Source organism: Larus michahellis, chromosome 2, assembly GCF_964199755.1.
Source record: "Larus michahellis chromosome 2, bLarMic1.1, whole genome shotgun sequence".
In the NCBI taxonomy this organism is placed as follows: Eukaryota; Metazoa; Chordata; class Aves; order Charadriiformes; family Laridae; genus Larus; species Larus michahellis.
Window position 1 is genome coordinate 155,218,731 of NC_133897.1, and position 19,281 is coordinate 155,238,011.

At 41.8% G+C, this 19,281-nt stretch overlaps 1 protein-coding gene across 4 annotated transcripts in view; it reads left to right on the top strand.

The window, feature by feature from the left end:
* Positions 1-659: 659 nt before the first annotated feature.
* The window catches only part of COL14A1 (collagen type XIV alpha 1 chain), a 129,944-nt gene continuing 111,322 nt past the window's right edge, over positions 660-19,281 (top strand). For 2 of the 4 annotated variants that reach the window (XM_074577743.1, XM_074577745.1), the window contains exons 1-5: positions 660-1,100; positions 4,745-4,866; positions 10,541-10,657; positions 11,590-11,733; positions 14,958-15,044. In XM_074577743.1, the coding sequence (XP_074433844.1) occupies positions 4,779-4,866; positions 10,541-10,657; positions 11,590-11,733; positions 14,958-15,044 (436 nt within the window). In that variant the 5' untranslated portion in view covers positions 660-1,100; positions 4,745-4,778. The remainder of the gene's footprint in view (positions 1,101-4,744; positions 4,867-10,540; positions 10,658-11,589; positions 11,734-14,957; positions 15,045-19,281) is intronic. The other 2 variants (XR_012585791.1, XM_074577744.1) reach the window with 1 other exon arrangement.

The following is a 19,281-nucleotide window of genomic DNA, read 5'->3' on the forward strand; positions in this document are numbered from 1 at the left end:
GAGTAACTGCAGAGGATCTAGGGATGGCTTTTTAGATCTAGGAATTCTTTTAAACCATTGGTATAGAAAACAAACGGACATAAAAGAGTTTATTTAAAGCTCAAACACTTCTGCAGTTTCAGAGGAAAGATAGCTGTGCACTGTGACTGGCCAAGAGCCTGCAGGACTAGGAACCTTACTTGGCAACAGAAGGTCCTGTTTTGCAAAGTTTAGTCACAGTCACCTCCCCGGGACTGACTGCATTCCTCTTCCCGTGAAGGGGCTCCCACTGACATTAAAAAAGGGATGCACATCTCTGCCTCACCTGCGCCTGCTCTTTCTTAACTGCAGTCATTTGCAATTTTATACAGATGACCAGGCACATTGTAATGAATATTTTCATTCACCTCTTAAATTCTTGGCACTTTGTGAGCAGTACCTCAATTGTAATTTCAGTAGAATATACCACAGGGTAACTCGTATTTCTATACGAATATAGATTCCGCAATTCCAATGTCTATGCATATGGCAAAAACGTGCATATATACTACGATGTTTTTAATGCAGGTTTATGCTAAGCCAGACAATTACTGGAACACTTTAATATAAATATTTCCCCGATGAATCATTAATCCATACATGGCAATACCCGGCACCGGGGGACACGCACATTCCGAGCCGGAACAGGCACCTTCTCAATCATTTCAAACGAAGAGGAAGGCGAGGAGAGGAAAATGAGTTAAAAGGTAGCAAAAACCGGAGGAAAGAGGACACCGAGAGGTACAGCACCTGCCGTGTAAGGCTGCCCGGGACCCCCCCTCCGCCCCCGGGCCCGCCCCGGCCCTGCCTCCCCGCGCACCTGGCCGGCCCCCGCCGCCGGGCCCGGGGGCGGAGGGTTGGATCGCAGACATCGTCTTTTTTTTTTTTTTTTTTTCTGGCCCCCCCTCCTTCTTTCCACCTTCTGCTCTATAATTGCCCGCCTCCTTTCTCTACCCCTTTCGCCTTATCGGATGCGGCGTGGCGACGGGAAGAGCGGCCGGAGGGGAGGGAAGCGGCTCTCCCTCAGCGCCCGCAGCCCCGCCTGAAGCCCAGCGGCCACCCCCCCGCCGATGACCGCACAGGTCGGTGTGAGCTCCGCCGCGACTCCACTCCGGGGCTGGGGCGAGGCGCGCTTGGGGCTGGTCGGCTCCGGGGGCTTAAATCCCGCGGGGCTCGGGATCGGGATGGCTTCCCACCCACCTGCCTGCACCCCCCCCCCCCCCCCCGCCCCGCGGCGTCTGGAGCGGAGCCGCGGAGGGAGAGCTGGGTGCAGGAGGGGTGGGGAGTGGCGAGTCTGAGGCGGGGCGGGAGCCCCTCGGAAACTCCCGCAAAAGCCGTACTTTTAATTAAAATAAAATAACCAGCCCCACTGTAAAACGGGGGGTCTGGCCGCTGCCCGCGGCGCGCCGAGGCAGATCGCTTCGCCCGGCCCGGCGAGGCTGCCCCCGCCGCGGCGGGCTGCCCCCGGCGGAGGGGGAGAGGTACCCGGCGGGCAGTCCCTGCCCCTCACAGGGCCAGTCTTTCGCCTCAGCTCGGCGGCAACAACGAGCTCCGCGCTGCCCCTATCTTAACTTGCCGAGGGTGGCGACGCGCTTTCCAACGGGAGGCCGGTGGATGCTGGTGCCCGAAGGGCAGGCGGGGGTTGAGGCGCGGCCCCTCAGGCCGGGCTGGAGCCGCATTTGCGAGGGTTGCGGAGAAGGGAACGAAGCGCGCCCGCCGGGTCCCGGCACCGTCTCCGGGTCCCCACCTCGCCGCCGGCCCCCTGCACTGCCTTCCCGCCCTTCTCCTGTGGAGGCGGCGGCCATGGCGGCGGGCCGAGCAGCTCCCTCGAGGCCGCGATGGTGCGGGGGCAGGTCGCGGTCTTCGTTTCGCCCAACGGGGCGGGCACTGGACCACCCCGCTTCATAATGAGATAGGAGAAATGAATCCCGGGCTCCCGTTCGGGAGGGCAGCGCGTCTCTGCCTGCCGTGCGGAAGGGTGCCAGCGCTGTGCCTCCTCACCTGGGCTGCGTGCGCTTCTGCAGCCCAGGCGGTGGGAAGCACGGAGATGTGCCTGGGTTTTCTGCCGGGTTAGGAGGTCTCGGAGGCAGGTTGTTCCCTCGGGAGAACGTGCCCTGGTGCCAGGCCCGGGGCAGCTGCCCAGGATCCCACCCTGGAGCCCATCCGGCAGAGGAGCCGTGGGCATGGTGGGAGTGGGGCTCACCTCATGGGCAGGGCCCTCGGCTTGGGAGGGTTTGGTTTCTGCTGACAGGGCTGTTCTGTCAAATCACTGTTGTACCAACTAGTTAGTAAAAGGTGAAATATATAAAAAGCAGGAGGAAGAGGTTATTTCTTTTTATTCCCTGATGTCAGCCACTAGGTGGGTGCAGACGGGTGGTTACCTGTCCTAGTTGAGTGAACCTTGGAGTGCGGGTCATTGCGGAGGTGAACTTGTGCCTAGTTTATCCAGCTCCGGTTGTATGTATCCCAGTTAAATCTTCCTTCTCTGTGCAATGGCTTGTGTCTCAAAGCAGCAGTGGAGAGTGTTTCTACGAAGGATTACCTGCCAGTTAGTATTTATAGCCCTTATTTGGGAGGAGGGTTTATATCAAATGGGGAATTGAGCCATCACTGTGAGTGAATATTGTAATGTCTAGTTTATTACATGGAAAGAAACCCACACACTGTCAGTAGTGACTGCATTGAAGAATGAGGTGTATGCTGTTCTTTGAAGAGTCTGCGTTTACTTGTACCAGGTTGTATTCCTGCGTGAGGAGGGAAGCCTCGATACCCAATGTAAGACACACAAGGGATGTATTTCAGACTGTTTAAGGCTTAACTGTCTTAGTTTTTCCTATTGCCTGTCACTAGGCAACTGTCTGCTGACCATGCTGGCTGGTCTGGATACAGTCCTTGGGTGTCTGGCTCTGTGCTCATGTAGGAGGAAACCTGGGTGCTTTGCTCAGGTTTCTGAATTCCATCTGGAGGATGTGTCCTAAGGCAGGTTTTGGTGCACATTTTTGCTGTTGGATTTAGCTATTTGCCTCTGTCTTGGGTGGTTTATGCTGTAAGAGAAGGATTCAAAATATACATTTAAGTAGTGTGAAATTTGTTGGTAATTTGTCTAAAACTTAGGTAACCTTCTGTGGGAATGGAATTCACAATGGTTAAGCCCCTTATATTTTTCTAGGTGGTACACGAAGCATTCATGGCTGGGATTTGCAACGGTAGACCTACCAAGTCCTGGCAAATTGTAAATACTTGAAGAGAGAAGGAGATGTAGGTCTTATCTGTTTAATAATGGTTGAGGTACTTCAGCCTGCCTTTTGTGTTATATAGGGGTTGAACCACTTGCTTTGTGCCTTACTCAGAAGACAATGAAAACACGGAAGGCACATTTCAATGATGGTATCTTGGGAATATTAGAGAAAACCACACGGAAGGTAAATGGGAGGGGTGTGCAAAACAGAAATACATAAACCAAAAGCTACCAAAGTAAACCTTCAGATGTTGACTCTGTTGACAGTAAGAAATCAACTATGATTCATCTTAATTTAATTCTCCCGTTAAATACTAACAGGAGAGGGCAGCAGAAATTCTTATTCCTGGCCCAGAAAATCGGCTAAAACTAGTGCAGTAAAGTTGAGTGGTAGATAAACATTTATAAGAACAATGTTATGAACATGATGTATCTTGAGAGGTACTTCTCTATATGTTGAATAACTGTACTGGAAAGTGCTAAAGGCCAAGTTCAGGTATTGAAATTTGTACTGTTTTTAACCTGGCTTCTGTGAGCAGATAAATTACCCTGTCTGGAACTTGTTCTTTGGCATCAGAATTGCTTCCTGTAACCCAACTAGTTCACCTAAGACTACCTGGAACGCTCATATAGTGCTGCACTCCAAAGTGTTGATGTTCCTAACTGATTAAGTTAGAGTAAATATTTTTGACCATGGCATTACCTACAAATAGAATTAGTGCTTACTCAGCTGATACACTGCATGCCTTCTGAGGTGTGTCTGCTTTAGTCACTGAAAGTGTCAGGGAGTACAACAGAGTGCACAGAATAAGTTCAATAAGCTAGAAAAAGGAAAAACAGAGTAGGCTCTAGAGGACAGTGAGAAGAGGGCTTGTGTTTCCCTAGGACAAAGTTCTGCATTTTTTGACAACTGATGTGCAAAATTGCTCAGTTGAACTGATCAATGATTATTTCACTGGGGTTATTGAGTATATGTATTTCCTATTTTATGGTAGGCTTGCAGAGCAGTTGTGTCTTTTTTTTTTTTTTATTACAGAATCCTGAAATACATAATTTAACATGCCATTCTGGATATAAAGTAGATGACAGTTTTACTCCTACTTTGTTACTGAGGGCTTCAGAGTTCTCTACCACAAGTATCTTGATGCTTGCAACACTGGACTGTATAGAGACACCCATGTTACCTCGTTATGCATAGCAAACTCTATTTCCAGTACGCATGTAAGCTCAGCAAAGAATATCAATTTTCTCTTTACATGCACTAAATTTTCAGAACTGTTGAGTAGTCCAAATTGGGTTCTTTGTGTCTTTCAGGTAAAACATGCTTTGGTTGTAAAACTGCTGTCAGGATGAAATCTTGGCTGCAATGATGTCTGTGGCAAATTCCTATTTTTCTTAATGGAATCCAGATTTTGCCCACACTTTTCATTGAAGTGGATGCCTTATCTTTGCAGCTTTAATAAATCTTTTTGTTCTATGTGTTTTCAGATCTGCTGATACTGTGTGTATTGAGGGAAAGAAGATGCTTTGTCGGTATGAGACACAGAGCTGTTTCCTCTTGGCTTTTTTAGCTGTCACAGCTTTCTTCATCAGTGATGCCCAGGGACAAGGTAAGCCATAAATAAGAAGATGGAGCTTTTCACTCTGATGTGCAGGAATAGACTTCCTTATTCCAAGTGCAAGTGTTACTTCCCTCTTAATAGGACATGGATCCGGTACTACTGAAATGAAGCAGTTTTGCTGCTGATCTCGGGGGCGGGGGTGGGTAGAATTATGTGTTCATGTGTGTTCTTTGAACCTGGTATCTCAAATAGGGAAAATCTTTCTGCAAATTCAGATGTCTCAAAATGAGTTATATGGAACATTTTTTTTACTCTTATGTACATGAAAGTGTTGATCAGAAATTGCTGTGACTGTCTTCTATGTAATCAAAAAAGTTTGAAGGACCAGCTATGATATTAAGCTTGTATGGAATGCTTTTTTTTTTTTTCTTTGTTGGAACAGTAGCTATTGTAACACTTACATCATACAGGATTGCACAAGACTGTTAAATGTTATAGACTACTTCTGCAGCTTTTTTTTTTATAAATCTCCTTAGTGGGTATTAAAATGTACTGCAGAAATTGTTAGGCTTAAATATTTGTTGGATCATATTGACAGTGGTTTGACTTCTAGAGAAAATTTACCGTATTGCCTGGGGAAGAAGGGAGGAAGTGTGCCAATGAGTTTTTATGATTTCTAAAGAAAGGCGTTTCTGTCAACTTTATATTTATGTAATCCCTTTGAAATGAGACTGCACAGGCATAACTGGGAGCAGAATTTCATCCTGGGTCTCTTCTAAAGCGTCTTGTATAATGCATTATTCACAAGCGCATTCAGATAGTAGTGGCAACCTGAGGCTTTCCAAGTTCTGGTAAATGCAAGTAGCAGTGCTGTCCAGTCAGCGTGGCACTGAAGTGTTGGGGAAGCATACTATCTTGGATGTTTGGAAATCTGCAAGCATTTTACAAGCTTCTTCCAGAACTTAGGGACACATGTAAGCAGTAATATTTCATGTGGGCGATGTGAGGTGAATGAAGAAATACATGTTCCCAATGTTCAACACATCAGTTCTGGTCAGAAATGAGGTCCAGAATGTTTGTGACTTAATGAGCCAATAAAGCAAAGCATATGGTTTGTCCTTTCTCTGTGTATTTCAGTCCTAAGACATATGGTTAAGATTTGCAAAACAGGATTGGGGATTGAGATCCATCTCCAGAAAGTTTTGCAAAATTCCTTGAGCCTGGAAAACCATTCTGTGTTGTGTTTGTTTGTTTTTGTTTTTTTTTTTTCCTTGAACTTTGATTTAATCGGTCATACGTAAGGGAGAAAACTCTCGAACTATTAATACAATAAAATGAAGGTCAGAGAGAGTTTTTTCCACAATCCTCACACCAGCAGAAACTAGAGTTGGTGTACTTGATGAATAAGAACAATACTTCCCTTGTTCTTACCCTCTTTAGGCAAGCATCAGCTGCTGAGTGCTGTCAGCAGTGTGATACTAAGCTAAGTGGACTATTGCCTTGGCTCAAAATGGCTGTTATGTTATTGAAAGAGGTGATATGAAGTCTCTATTTCATGTTTGCAGTATAAAAATATCTCTTGCTACACTTCAAGTAACAAGATGTTTCTCAAATCCTTTCTTTTCTCAAGGTTGCCACCCTTTGCAGCAAACTGTTCAAGCAGCTGGCTAACCATTTACAATGTAATACAGCATAACAGTATGTTTGTCTGTTTTAAGAAATTGCACACTTTGCCAAGGTGTAGGAAGAGCTGGTACTAGTTCCAGCTTGTGGTTCCTTCCTTTGGCAAAGATGCTCAGGTGAAGGTGTGCAGCGTGACTTCTTGGAAAGGAGAATGTGTTTGGGAGACTGAAGTCAACAGTCCTGAAGCGACAACTTATTCCTTCAATTGAGGAGTTATCTGTGTTGAGCTACATGGGTTTATCTTGTTTATTGCCCGAATGCCTTATAAAACATATAGTGCCATTCAGTTTTTACTCAACAAAAATTATTCTGTCATCACTGCTGTTTCTTCCTCATTCAGTGTAATGTCGCTTAAACAACAGCAACAAAAAAAATCCAGCTTTTGTCTGTTTATGTTCTTATATAGTGCACAAAAATAGTGCTGGGCAAGAAGAATACTTTCGAATTTTCCATTTATTCATAAAGTAACTTGCTTTAAGAATTTTCCTTCTGTATGTAAAGACGGAAACTTTTCTTTGTGTAGCAATAATTTCCATGTGTTACTAATGTAAGTGCAGGGCATATTAACTTGTTCAATTCTTATGACACAAGTAAATTGGAAGCTACATGGTTTAGTTAGTATCCAATCTTAGAGTATTGGATGTCTTGGAGACCTACACATGTGCAACTTATGGTATTTTTCCTTTCCATTAAGATACTGAATAGTTCAAAGCATTTTTTCCCTAGTTGTCCACAAGAGCCATGTATTCGGAGTGCTAATTTATCTGGTGGCATAAACCAAAGCCTTGAACTTGTCTGTATTGGGTGACTGCTCTAATGTTGCTGACGGCCATTCACTTTTGCATTCCTGTAAAACCACTTAACAAGCTCTAGCTACTGATTTTTATCAGTTAACTGACTCAGCTTGGATTAATTTTTTTCCCTTTCTGCAAGAAGTGAGATTTTGTTCCACAGACCATAAAGGTCCAAAGAAATAAAGATATCCTCTTCAGGTTGGTGAACGTGTAGTGATTCCCATCAATATTTTGTTGTCTGTTCAAGTGTTAGATTTTTAACTTCCTTAGCTATATGTACTTTTCTGTGCCAGAAAGTTAGTCTTTGCACAACTAAGACACAGTTGAGTATCTGTCTGGTGAATAAATCTTTTCTTCCTTATGGTTAATAGCTGTGTGGGAATGTCTGTTCCCCTGCACTGCCATCTTTGAAACAAAAAGTACCCAGTGAAAATTGACTAGTTATGTAAAGACTATTCTGGCACAAACTTTTCTAGTCTTTCACATTGTAACTGTAGTAAACAGAAAAACTTTTGGTGATTGTGTCCTTCTTTGCTTGTGAGATCTGTGATTGTTTTTTAGGGGCTCCCAAAATTTACCTGGTTTGGTGATGGCTAATAGCAATTAGGCCAGAACTATGCTTCTTTGTTAGAAGGTCCTTTCATAAACTGTTAAAGTAGGATGGAATGGAATGACGGGGAAGGAAGAAGAAGGCAGAGAAAATGAACTCTGAAATCCTAAGACACGATAACTTTTTGTCATTCCTTGGTGCTTGTTGCTCTCTGCTCTGCCTCTTAATCCCCATGCAAATTTACCACTTAATCCTGGTAAAATGTGCAGCATTCTTACACTTGTATACTGTCATTGTTCTGAAGTTTACTTGCTATTCCTTAGACAAAATAAATAATAAAAGGAATTGCATATTTTGCAAACTTCTAGGTATGATTTGTCACTCTTTGTTCATTCAGCCCCAATTCATTGTGATTTATGTATAGCTCAAAGACAGAATGAATCTTGAGAATGAATTAAAAGCTGTAATCCATAACTACAGTCTGCTTGGCTTTCAAAACTTTTTGCCATAGTCTTTGTAATTTTATGACAATTATAGCATGCTGAATGTTCTTGCAGAAACCTGCCCAGCAAAACATTTTACAGTATGAGGGCCAAATTTTCAAAGAACTGATTTTGTTTGCAGTGATTCCTGCACACACTTCTTACGGGCAGCCTCTCTTTCTCTGAACTTCAGGGAGGTGACAGGCAGTCTGAAGACAAGGTCCGACAAGATTGTGCCCAGCACCTGGGGAAATGCACTGTTTGGGTGTAAGCCCAGTGCTGCGAATTGGAACAGTTTTGAGTGTGTGGAATTGGTGTGCTACCTACTGTTTCTGTCTCCCTGCCTCTCTTAAGCATGTTCTCTGAAGTCTTTGAGGGTGCGGAGGTGTTACTAAGCTGTTGTTCTTGGTGCTTACGTACTCTCTTTCCTGTGTTCTGGTGTTAAGTCCCTCAAGGCAGAGAACTGCAGGACCTGCCTTTGCTCTGGCAAAACTGTCCCTACGGATTGAGAGGCTGGATGCAAGGAAATATACCTCTTGTATTTAACCTCCAGATTTTTACTTCTAAGACCAAAAGTATTTTTAATGTTAGATGGCATTAAAAAGCACCACCCCGAATCTCAAAACTACAGCCTGCCTCATTCCTTCTATTTCTTTCTTCCCCCAAACTCTTGGAAAAAGAAGCACGTAGGAAAAAGTAATCAGTTCAGGACAGGTCTTTGGCTGCTGCTGTTGCCAGAGCTGCATTGACTGTAGCAGGTCAAATGGAGAGGCCAGAGACTGTTGGATAGCACATTCTGCCTGTTGACTCAGATGCTCCGTGTGCTGCAGTCCTTAAATCTCAGAAATATGAGAACTATTGGCTTCTTAAATGTAGTGGACCAACAAACTGTGGCATGAGCATAGTCACTTAAGAGCTATCTGGGCAAGAGATTGACCCTTCTTGCCTGCAGATAGTTTCCTTTTTTTCTTGGACTTATCAACAGAAACCTTAAGGGTGGTAGTGGCAGGGGCACCAAGGGTTTGAAAAATGAAGGAAAAACTTCAGGGGGGCTGTGGAGGTAGTGGGAAGAGGAGGGGTAAGGTTAATGGAGGAGTTTGCTAAGCTTTTCTAGCACTTTCTGTTGCTCAGCCTCTGGATAGCTTCCCTGGCTGCCTTCCCCTCTAGATCAGTTAGTTCTGAATGAAATGGATAAAGATTTCCCCTTATTGACAGCCTTGGATAGCACAGGCTGCACACCCAGTAGCTCTGCTTCAGTTGTTTGCTGTGAAGAAGGGATATGCAGAGCACCCTGGAGCAGAGCAGAAATGCTCTATAGAGTGTTGTCTGACATCGGTGGAGCTTGCCTGAGCGGAGAGATGCAAAGCTGTGAAAGGCTAATTGATGTACATAGGTACAATATTACTGATATTGCAGGAATGACCCATGTGGATTTTCCAGTTGTTTCTGCGTGCATTGCTTCACTGAAACACCACCTCTTTCTCAATCATTTCATGCTTTTATTCACTTCACTGGCTGCTTCTATTTGAAACCTAGGTGATGGCACAATTTAAATGGAGGCAGATTTGCTTACCATCTCCAGATTGCACCTCTCTCAATCTTGACTAGCCTACCCATGTCTAGTAGTCTTGATGAGACCAAAGCAGCGCTTGCAGCTGGGCAGGTGTGTCTGCTGCTTAGGCCAGGTTTGCAAATTGAGCAGCTGATGTTCCCCCTGCCTTGTGCATGCCTATCTTTCCTCTTGGTTACTGTGTCTTCACAAGGCTTTGAAAATTTGGCCCTGACTGACCTTAAATGTGGGGAAACTCCCACAGTAATGTGAGGTAAAGGAGGCTAGGTAACACACATTGTCAGTGTAAGCAAGGAGAGCAATTTTAATTACCATATATTAACAAAGAGCATTTTTATTACCAGCTTTGCCTGCTAAACTAGACACTTAACATCTAACACTGTTTGTCTTCCTGTCCTCTGCTGTTAGGTTGTTAGTTTGTTTTTATAAAGAGATAAATAAAAGGTATGTCTGAGGGAAGTAGTGCACTGGGGATGTAATTTTACAAACTAATAAACTGATATATGTGACACTTTGAATAACTTGCATCCTTTATAATTAAAATTTTGTGTTGTCTTCCTATATGTGTTTATTTTTGTTTGTTTAAAATTGACAGTTGCTTTTTATTTGAATTTAAAATGTTGTTTTCTTTCCCCACTTGCAGTGTCCCCACCAACAAGACTAAGGTATAATGTAGTCAGTCCTGACAGTGTACAGATCTCTTGGAAAGCCCCTAAAGGGCAATTCAGTGGATATAAGCTTCTTGTCACTCCAAGTTCAGGTAAAACAAAAGTGTCTATGTTCTTTTTTTAAGGTTCTTTTTTTTAAGGCTTAACAGCTTTTTTGAGGCTAGTGTCCTCTGTCTTTATCTTTTTCCAGTGGAGCGTAAGGAAGTCTAGGAAGTGTTCAAGGGAGATCATAAGGACCCTGTTCCAGTCAGAGCTTAGAGGTGGATCTCTCTGAGCCTTCTCCCATAGCGAGCACCTCAAAAAAGACTAAAAAGATTTTTAGACCAAACTTAAAGAACCCACCAAAACTAACCAAACAAAAAGCCCACAGTTTTAACTTTTTTTTTTTGCGTGAAAACTTGAAATGTAAAATAGGTAACAAAGTGGCTATTATCAAGCTACCTGTGCAGAGGTATTACTTCTGTATATATTTAAATTTAGATAAAGATACACTTTTAACATACAGCTAAAATACATATTTTTACATGTGTGTATACAATCTTTATATATATGTATACATATAAATGGTTAATATTTATACGCGAGAATTTCCTTGCCCAAGGGAAGTGGGCAGAGAGGGTGTTCAGAGATGATGTGGGTGTGATGGGGTCAGAACTGTCAGCCAGTTACAGAGCAGTGTGAAAGCCTGTGGGTGTGATGTTACCATACTTGACAGCTTTTTGTCAAATGCTTCTTTCTTCTTAATCAATAGTTTTGCTGGACACTGTGGCTGTTCCATGAGGCCCTGATACAAAGGATGATTGATTGATCTTAGAGGGTTTCTATCTAAGAAAACTGTCTGTCTCTCGTCAGGCTGCCTGAATTGTTGCTTTTCTGGGATGCCCTCTGGCGTGGCTGTATGGATAGTCCCAAAAGTGGGAATACTTGGGTAATTGTAGAGCTTGAGTTAGTTTTAAGTCATTACATTTACTGTGCTATAAGAAAAGTTACATATTTGTGGCGGTTCTTGTCTTTTCTCTTACAGGTGGAAAAACCAATCAATTAATTCTTCAAAACACTGCAACCAAAGCGATTATTCAAGGTCTTATTCCAGATCAAAACTATGCCATTCAGATCATTGCATTCAGTGAAGACAAGGAGAGTAAGCCAGCACAAGGCCAGTTCAGAAGTAAGTGTCTTTTTATGCCTGATATGCAGAATTTATCAGATATTTAACATAACTTACGGAACAGTTTTTTCTGTGGTGGAAGGCTAATCAGAGCCACAGATTTTAACTGGTACATACCTAGCTGGAGGTGGGAATCGATCCAGTTGCTGTTGCATGGGAGATTCTTGCGTTGGGCTCTCTGTTTCCATTGTTTTGGAATCCTTTTCTTCCCCATTCTCTTATGAAATTAGCCAGTATCTCATGGAAGAGAATCTTCAGGGAGCGGAAACAAGAAGGGAAGTGCTATAATTCTGATACTTCAAAAATTTCCTTTCCTTTGTCCAACTTCTTATTAAAACATTGTTATAGCTGTGCCAACTGGCAACTGGTTGCTAGTTCAATGATACTATGAAAGGCTAAATTCTTACTGGTCTTTAACTGTCAAGTATATTTACAAATTATGCTTAAGACTTTTTTATCCGATCTATACATACTCTTAATGTCTGTATCATAGTGATATATATGTCTTAGCTGATTTGTCTTGATCTGCTTCTGAAACAGATCAGCTAAATAAAGTCAGTGGAGATTTGGCCGATAAAGATAAAAATGTGACAGTCTGGGAGTGCAGTTGAAAGCCTACTGAATTCCCTCAGCACTGAATTTTGCCCACTGTCATTGCTAAACCACCTTTCTCTTAGAACCAGCATAAGACAGAATGTGCTGGCTGCTTGATGTGGTGTGTGTCGAAGTCTGCTTAGCTTTTCGTCACTGCAGCTGTGTGTTTACTACTTTAAGTTCTATCCTGGTTAGGAAACCCACACAACCACAGATTACTTTAGCATTAAAGAGGAGCCCACAGAAAGCAACACCAACTTCTGTAATATTAGGTGTGGCTGCTTTTTAAATTACCTCTATTCTTCAGGAAAAGTAGAGCTGGGAACTTGACTTAAGAATATGGGGGTTATGTTCTATTTAGTATACTGTTTCTTTGCTGCAAGTGAAAACATGTAGTACTTAATGAGACTGGAGTTTCATTTGACAATGTGATGTCTTGCATGAGTAAAAGGAGACACAGCATGTATACAAATCCTTCTTTTTTGCTATCCTATATTCCATGTTTTTTCCCCTTCTCTGACAAACAGTCACTAATTCTTGAGATGAAAAAAGGTCAGACATATACAAAACTTTGAGAATAGCCTCAGGTTTAGTGCATTGGAAGTATGTTTTTAATGCTGCTGAGTTGTAACTGATGTACAAAGAATTCTCAAGCCTACAATAAAATTTTATTGTTAAAAGAGTATTCCTCTTTATATAGCCAGGTATACTTTCTTCTTCTAGTGCTGCTTGTAAGTTATTGTACACAATATGCAATTAAAGATCACTGGGGAAATTTTTCCTTTTAAAACACAGCTGTAAAAACATGCACTAGGTAAGGTTTTTGTCTGTGTAAATATGTGAGTAAAACTGTTGTCGTCTTGTCAGTTCTTCCTATGTGGTTAGAATTCTGACAGAAATGTCTTTCCCAAATCCAGAAATCTCTGTCAGGATGTGACCAACTTGTATCCTATGAACATTTTCAGACTTTTGTGTTGTTTCCCTGGAGACTTGCCAGTCAACAGCACTAGCATTTGAGGAGGCCATCAAGCAGCTCCTTAGCTTGCTCTTAACCTTTTCTCAAAGGAATGCCTTTAGAAGGCTAAGTAATGGCATCCTTTTTGACTAGTATTATTCTGGTAATTTCATCTCTTATTTTAGTTGGAGACTCGTTTAGGTAAGGATTAAACCCAGACTTCTGAGTAAGACCTGGTGTCATCATGGCTTTATCTGTAACCCACCTAATAACCAAAGCCTACCTTGGTAAAAGCTGACTCCTCAGCAAGCTTGTGGACCTGAATTTGCTTCTGAATCAGTCTTACAACTGTTCATTAAAGGTAGAGGTGATGTACATGTGCACATGCTGTGTTAGTAAGGAGAGGAGTCAAAACTTCAATTATTTTTTCATCAGTTTTCCTACCCCTGTACCTGGAGTGCAAGGGCCATAGGTTCTGCAGAGGGTTATCGCGCTGAGAAGGCCACACTCGGATGTTTGACAATGGCTTGTTGTTTTCCAAAGACCTTAGGATGGTCTTGTGATTATATTTTGGATTGGAATTTAGAGCGCTCTTTGCTGTTTGAGGTAGTTCATCTACTATTTGGCAAATTAGCGAAATCCATTTGACTTTCGTTCCGCTCCTGTAGAACAGAATACCTGTCTTATCTATTTTATTTCTTGTGTTTCAAGAGACAGATAACCTTCTTTTACTCTCTTACTGTGGTGTGTGTTGTTTTGTTTTTTTTTAATGATGTAGCACAGAGAGACCCTGATCCTGGCTAAGACTTAGTGCCTGCTTGGATGAATGTTGGTCAGAATCCAGCTCTACGTAAATTAAAGATTTTAATTGGAGTAGAAATTTATTTTCTATGAGAGATTTTCTCTGTTTCATTCTTTTAATCTGTTCCTGCCCATTGTAGACAGCTGGGGCATTGACACCGATTAGTGTTCTAAGGAAATTCTGAAAGGAATTTTTTTTTTTTCTAATATGTAACTTTAGCAATGATTTTGCCAGAATCTTTCAGACTGAGTGGAGTGATACTGGCTACCAATGTAATATTAGGAATTGCTAATCAAGCTGGGTTCTGCCTGGCTGTTGTGAGAGATTTGGAATGTGATAGGGGAGGTATCCCACCCGCTTGTGGGACAGGAAACTGTTGAAGTCTGAGCTTTGGAGCAACTTCGCTCTCATGGGAATATTTGGTGCCCTGAACACAGATTTGGGCATGGGATCTAAGCTGATTCTTTAAAGAGAATAATGTAACAGTTGGCTTATGTGCTTTTGTGTTGAATGACTTGAAGTGGAACTCTGCAATGCTGGACCTTCCCCAGCTAGCTCTGCCAATTTTCTGGACTATATTTCCAGTGGTGGATCTTGTCAGCGTGGGTTTAGGTACTGATGTCACTGTATTTGGACTCTCCTGTGTGAGGAGAGTCACTTCTGAGAACTTTAATGATGATAGGATGGGGAAAGATTCATAAAAAGAATAAACCCAAAGGTAGGGAGCAAAAACCCAGTAACAATCACTTGTTACCTAAGCATATTGCAAGATGTTGTGTGCAGCTTCTTTATCTGGAAGAAGACAATTACATGCTTCTGACTGCACTGTTTCTAGTTTGATTGATTATTTTTTTTCCCCTGCTTACTTTTCAGTTAAAGATATAGAAAGAAGAAAAGAAACAAGTAAATCCAAGGTGAAGGATCCAGAAAAAACAAATGCGAGTAAACCAGCTCCAGAAGGTCAGATCATAACACATGTGACTTGTGTGATATTCTGAAAATAGTCAACTTTTTTATTTAACTTCACCATTGTATAGATTTTCTTTAAGTCAATACTTTAAATCTGCTTCCCAGGGTTAAGTTAAACAGAAGGGAAAGCCCAGTTTTTTCAGGAATGTTGGAGAGTTGCTACAACAGAGGTATTGCTTTTAGTTCTGTATTCTGCTTTACTGCTTTATACAGTAAGCACTAGATACCAGCATGAATACCATGAAAGCAGTCTTTGAACCTGCATTAAAAAATCACATTGCCTGTACTTCCCCACTTTGAGTAGTGAAAGAATTGCGCGTGTGCATGTGTCTGTATATGTAATAATAATTTCATATCATCTTGGCTGCAAGACAGACTTGCAGTATTATTCCCACCTAAGGTCAAATTGATATTATTGTATAATTAGGCATATAATGACTTGATAACTCTGCCCTAATGTGGGTCATATGTATGAAAACTTTTGAAATATTTTGAGGGGAAAAGGAGGAGTTCATTTTTTCTGGTTGCATGGAGCCAACCTTCTGGTGAAAAGTGATATTGCTTGTCATGAGAAGCTCATCTAGTATGGACAGTAAAATCTATTTCAAGCTTAATATATAACTCTATTTCCTGTTATTCTAAAATCCAAATAGCATCTTCTTTATGAAGTAACCCCAACAGTAATTATTCCCTTCAGCGGTTATTTATGATGTACAGAACAAGCACAGACGAGAATAGCTTGATATGACCTTAAATAGTCTCTCTGTGAATAAACTGGACAGTTTCAAGGATCCCATTTCTCCTGTCCCTTTTAGCTCTGTCTCCTACTAAAGCAAGCATCAAAGACCTCACCCAAAGCTCCTTGAAGCCCGTGCAAATTTTTCTGACTTCAGTGGGGTTTTTCTTCTTACTGTATATACTTGTGTCATGTTGTATTTGTTAACATTATACATTTTCCATATAGTGTTTCTGTTTCCATATAGCATTTCTCAAGCTGAAGCACTCTTAAATTCGTCACATTGGGTGCATTGGGGAAAATGTTAGCTAGTATTTGCAACACTTATAGAAGCAAGTTATACCTGCTAGTGCATGATGGCATAGCAGATAGGTGATCTTTCTTTCATGTCTGGAGGAAGACTGAGTTGGAAGAAATGAGAGAACTACGGAAAGAAAACTTGATTTGTTTCTTAATGAAAGACGAGTGATAAAAGTTGAAGGAGGGAAAACTGAGCCTGTAATAGGAAAATGTTGATTAAATACAGACAGAGGAAAGTGTCTGCCAGACTGTGGGAGAGGATTTATGCTTTTTCATGGAGTAGGGGCAAAAATACAGTTGGGGAGAGGAGATGGGATCTGCAGTCTCTCCTTTTTAGGATTCTTGTTTACTTCCAAAGTCTTTAGCTCAGTTGTTTTCCTCCTCCTTGTACAACTTCTTACTCATCTAAACTTCTTAAGTTCTATCGAAGCAGTTTGTATCAGAACAAAATACACTTCTATCTAGGACTTGTGAAAAGCTATTGCCTTATGCTTACTGTGGCAGGTTTTACTAGAAAATGGGGGTATGTATTTGAAAGAAGGCAAAACATACAAACTTTTTGATCAGCAGAACTAACCAAAAAGTGCTATGCTAATTTCTATGAATTCTTGATTTTGTTTAGCCGTATTCCCAATCCAGCTATATTTTAATGTAAAGTAATAGACATTTTTCCTACTGTCTAGTTGTTGCATATTTCTTCCCTTTGCACAGTATAATGATTATTCAAAGTGATGGAGATTCCAACTGAATGACTTCAGTGGGAGTCGAGTGAGAGTCCAAGCAAAAACATTCTACAGAAATAACAGCATCAGCAAAAAATGTATAGCTGGGATAGAAGTGAATTCAGAACTGATACACAAAGAGTAATGATATCAGAACTTTCCTAGGTTAATATATAAAGACCGTTCCACCTCAAATTGAAACTGGTTCAAAAAAAAAAAAAGTCAGGAAGAGTCTGTGAAAGAAATGGATTAAAGAAGTAAGAGCAAAATTTTATGGCAAAAGCATGAAGAATAACTTGATCCTCTGCAGATGTTTGACAGGAAATGATTTGAGTATGACCAAATGAGTTCAGGCCAGCAGTTAATTGGTTTCATAACAGTTTAGTATATGGCTAAATCTGATGAATTTAATAGCAACTCTCATACAGTCTCTGTCAGTGTTATATCCTTGATCAAGTTGGTAAGACCTTAGGAGTTAACAGTACAAAAGAAATCATTAGGTAGTATCATATCTTACCTGCAAAAACAGCAATCTTTGCCCACAAAACTAATTGAAAACACCCATTGTCCTGATTGTTATTGTCAGTGGTTGAGGCTTCTGCTCTTGTCTTGACTGAAAGAATAGCAAAAGCCTATTTCACCATTTCTGCAAGTATTAGAGTCAAGTTTTGATGTAAGGAGGTGCCTTCTGTGAACATCTACCCTTCTTACAGAAGAGTGTTCATGAGAGGAGAACCTAGAGTGTCCTTGAGAGACTTAAAAAGGCAGAGATCATCAGTCAGTCTCCCGCCTATGGAGAATTGTCTGGCAAAATTCTCCGGTGTGACAACTAGGGCAAATTTGGCATTTAGTAGGCCAGATGATCTGAAATCAATGTTTTGGGACAAAACTATTAAAGTGTGGTAATACGCTTCTCAAAGTATATGAAAAAGCACATGGACTCCGTCAATAATCATAGAATGGTTCGGGTCAGAAGGGACCTCAAAGATCACCTAGTTCCAACCCCCCTGCCATGGGCAGGGACACCTCCCACTAGACCAGGTTGCTCAAAGCCCCATCCATCCTGATCTTTAACACTTCCGGGGATGGGGCATCCACAGCCTCCATGGGCAACCTGTTCCAGTGTCCACCCTCACAGTAAAGAATTTCTTCCTAATATATAATCTAAATCTACCCTCCTTCAGTTTGAAGCCGTTACCCCTCACCCTATCATTACACTCTCTGATAAAGAGTCCCTCCCCATCCTTCCTGTAGACCCCCTTAAGATACTAGAAGGCTGCTATAAGGTCTCCCCAAGAGCCGCCTTTTCTCCAGACTGAACAACCCCAACTCCCTCAGCCTGTCCTCATAGCAGAGGTGCTCCAGCCCTCTGATCATCTTCGTGGCCCTCTACTGGACCCATTCCAACAGGTCCATGTCCTTCTTGTGCTAAGGACTCCAAAGCTGGATGCAGTACTCCAAGGTGGGGTCTCATGAGAGCAGAGTAGAGGGGCAGATTCACCTCCCTTGACCTGCTGACCATATGCAAGGTTCCAGTTTGTGCATTATGGGAACTATTGTGATCTGATCTACATGTATCCTGCTGATTTTCCCAAAAGGTGTAAAAGGCACATAATCATAGAAAGTTATTGTTTATAAATACTTAGCTAAAATATTTTCTTCAGACTCACATAATAAAAGCCAGAAATTTCACTTTCAACTTCAGTGCGACAAAGATTTCACCATAACCCTTCTACTCATAGAAATTAGTTCTTCTGTAAGAAATGCAAGATAGATCTCTGTATTAATGATTTCAGATGGTTTCAAAGATTCTCACCCTTATTTTCATCTGTGGTTTGGAGGACTGATTCTGAAGTGCTGTGCACTATTTGATTGCCACTGTCTGAGGGTCCAGGTAGTGCTGGGAGGTGTGGATGTCTTCTCTTAACCTCCCAAATCTACCTTTTTCTTCTGTCCTTAAATTAGCTTGCCTTTGGGTTTCGCTCTGTCTTTATGGAACTCTGTCATTGGCTTGTGTGGCTTCCTAGTGATTTTTCCAGCAGCTTCAGTAACCTAGATTAAATTTTTCCATCTATTGTGTCCTGCCCATTCAAGTAGTTTGAAAAGATTTACTCCTTTCTTTCCTGCTCTAAGTACTATGCTGTTATCTCAAACAAACCTCCAGTGTACATCCAGTAATATTGCTGTGCCAGATTAATTCAAGTTTAATGTCTAGCACTCATCCATCAAATGTTCACTTTATATTTAATTTCCAGAAACCTTCTCTGGCTTTTCTGCACAACCACTTTCAAGTCTTAAAACTTCTTTCTATCTGTCAGTTTTCAGCTTAATGATTTATCACTGCTGCACACTCATATTAGTAATGTCAGAAGCCTTGTCTCTTTCTCTCTGAGATAAAGTTCGCAGACTCAGACTCAGCTTCTTTCAGCACGCACTGATATTTGAGTACATGTGCCCTGGCACTTCTCCA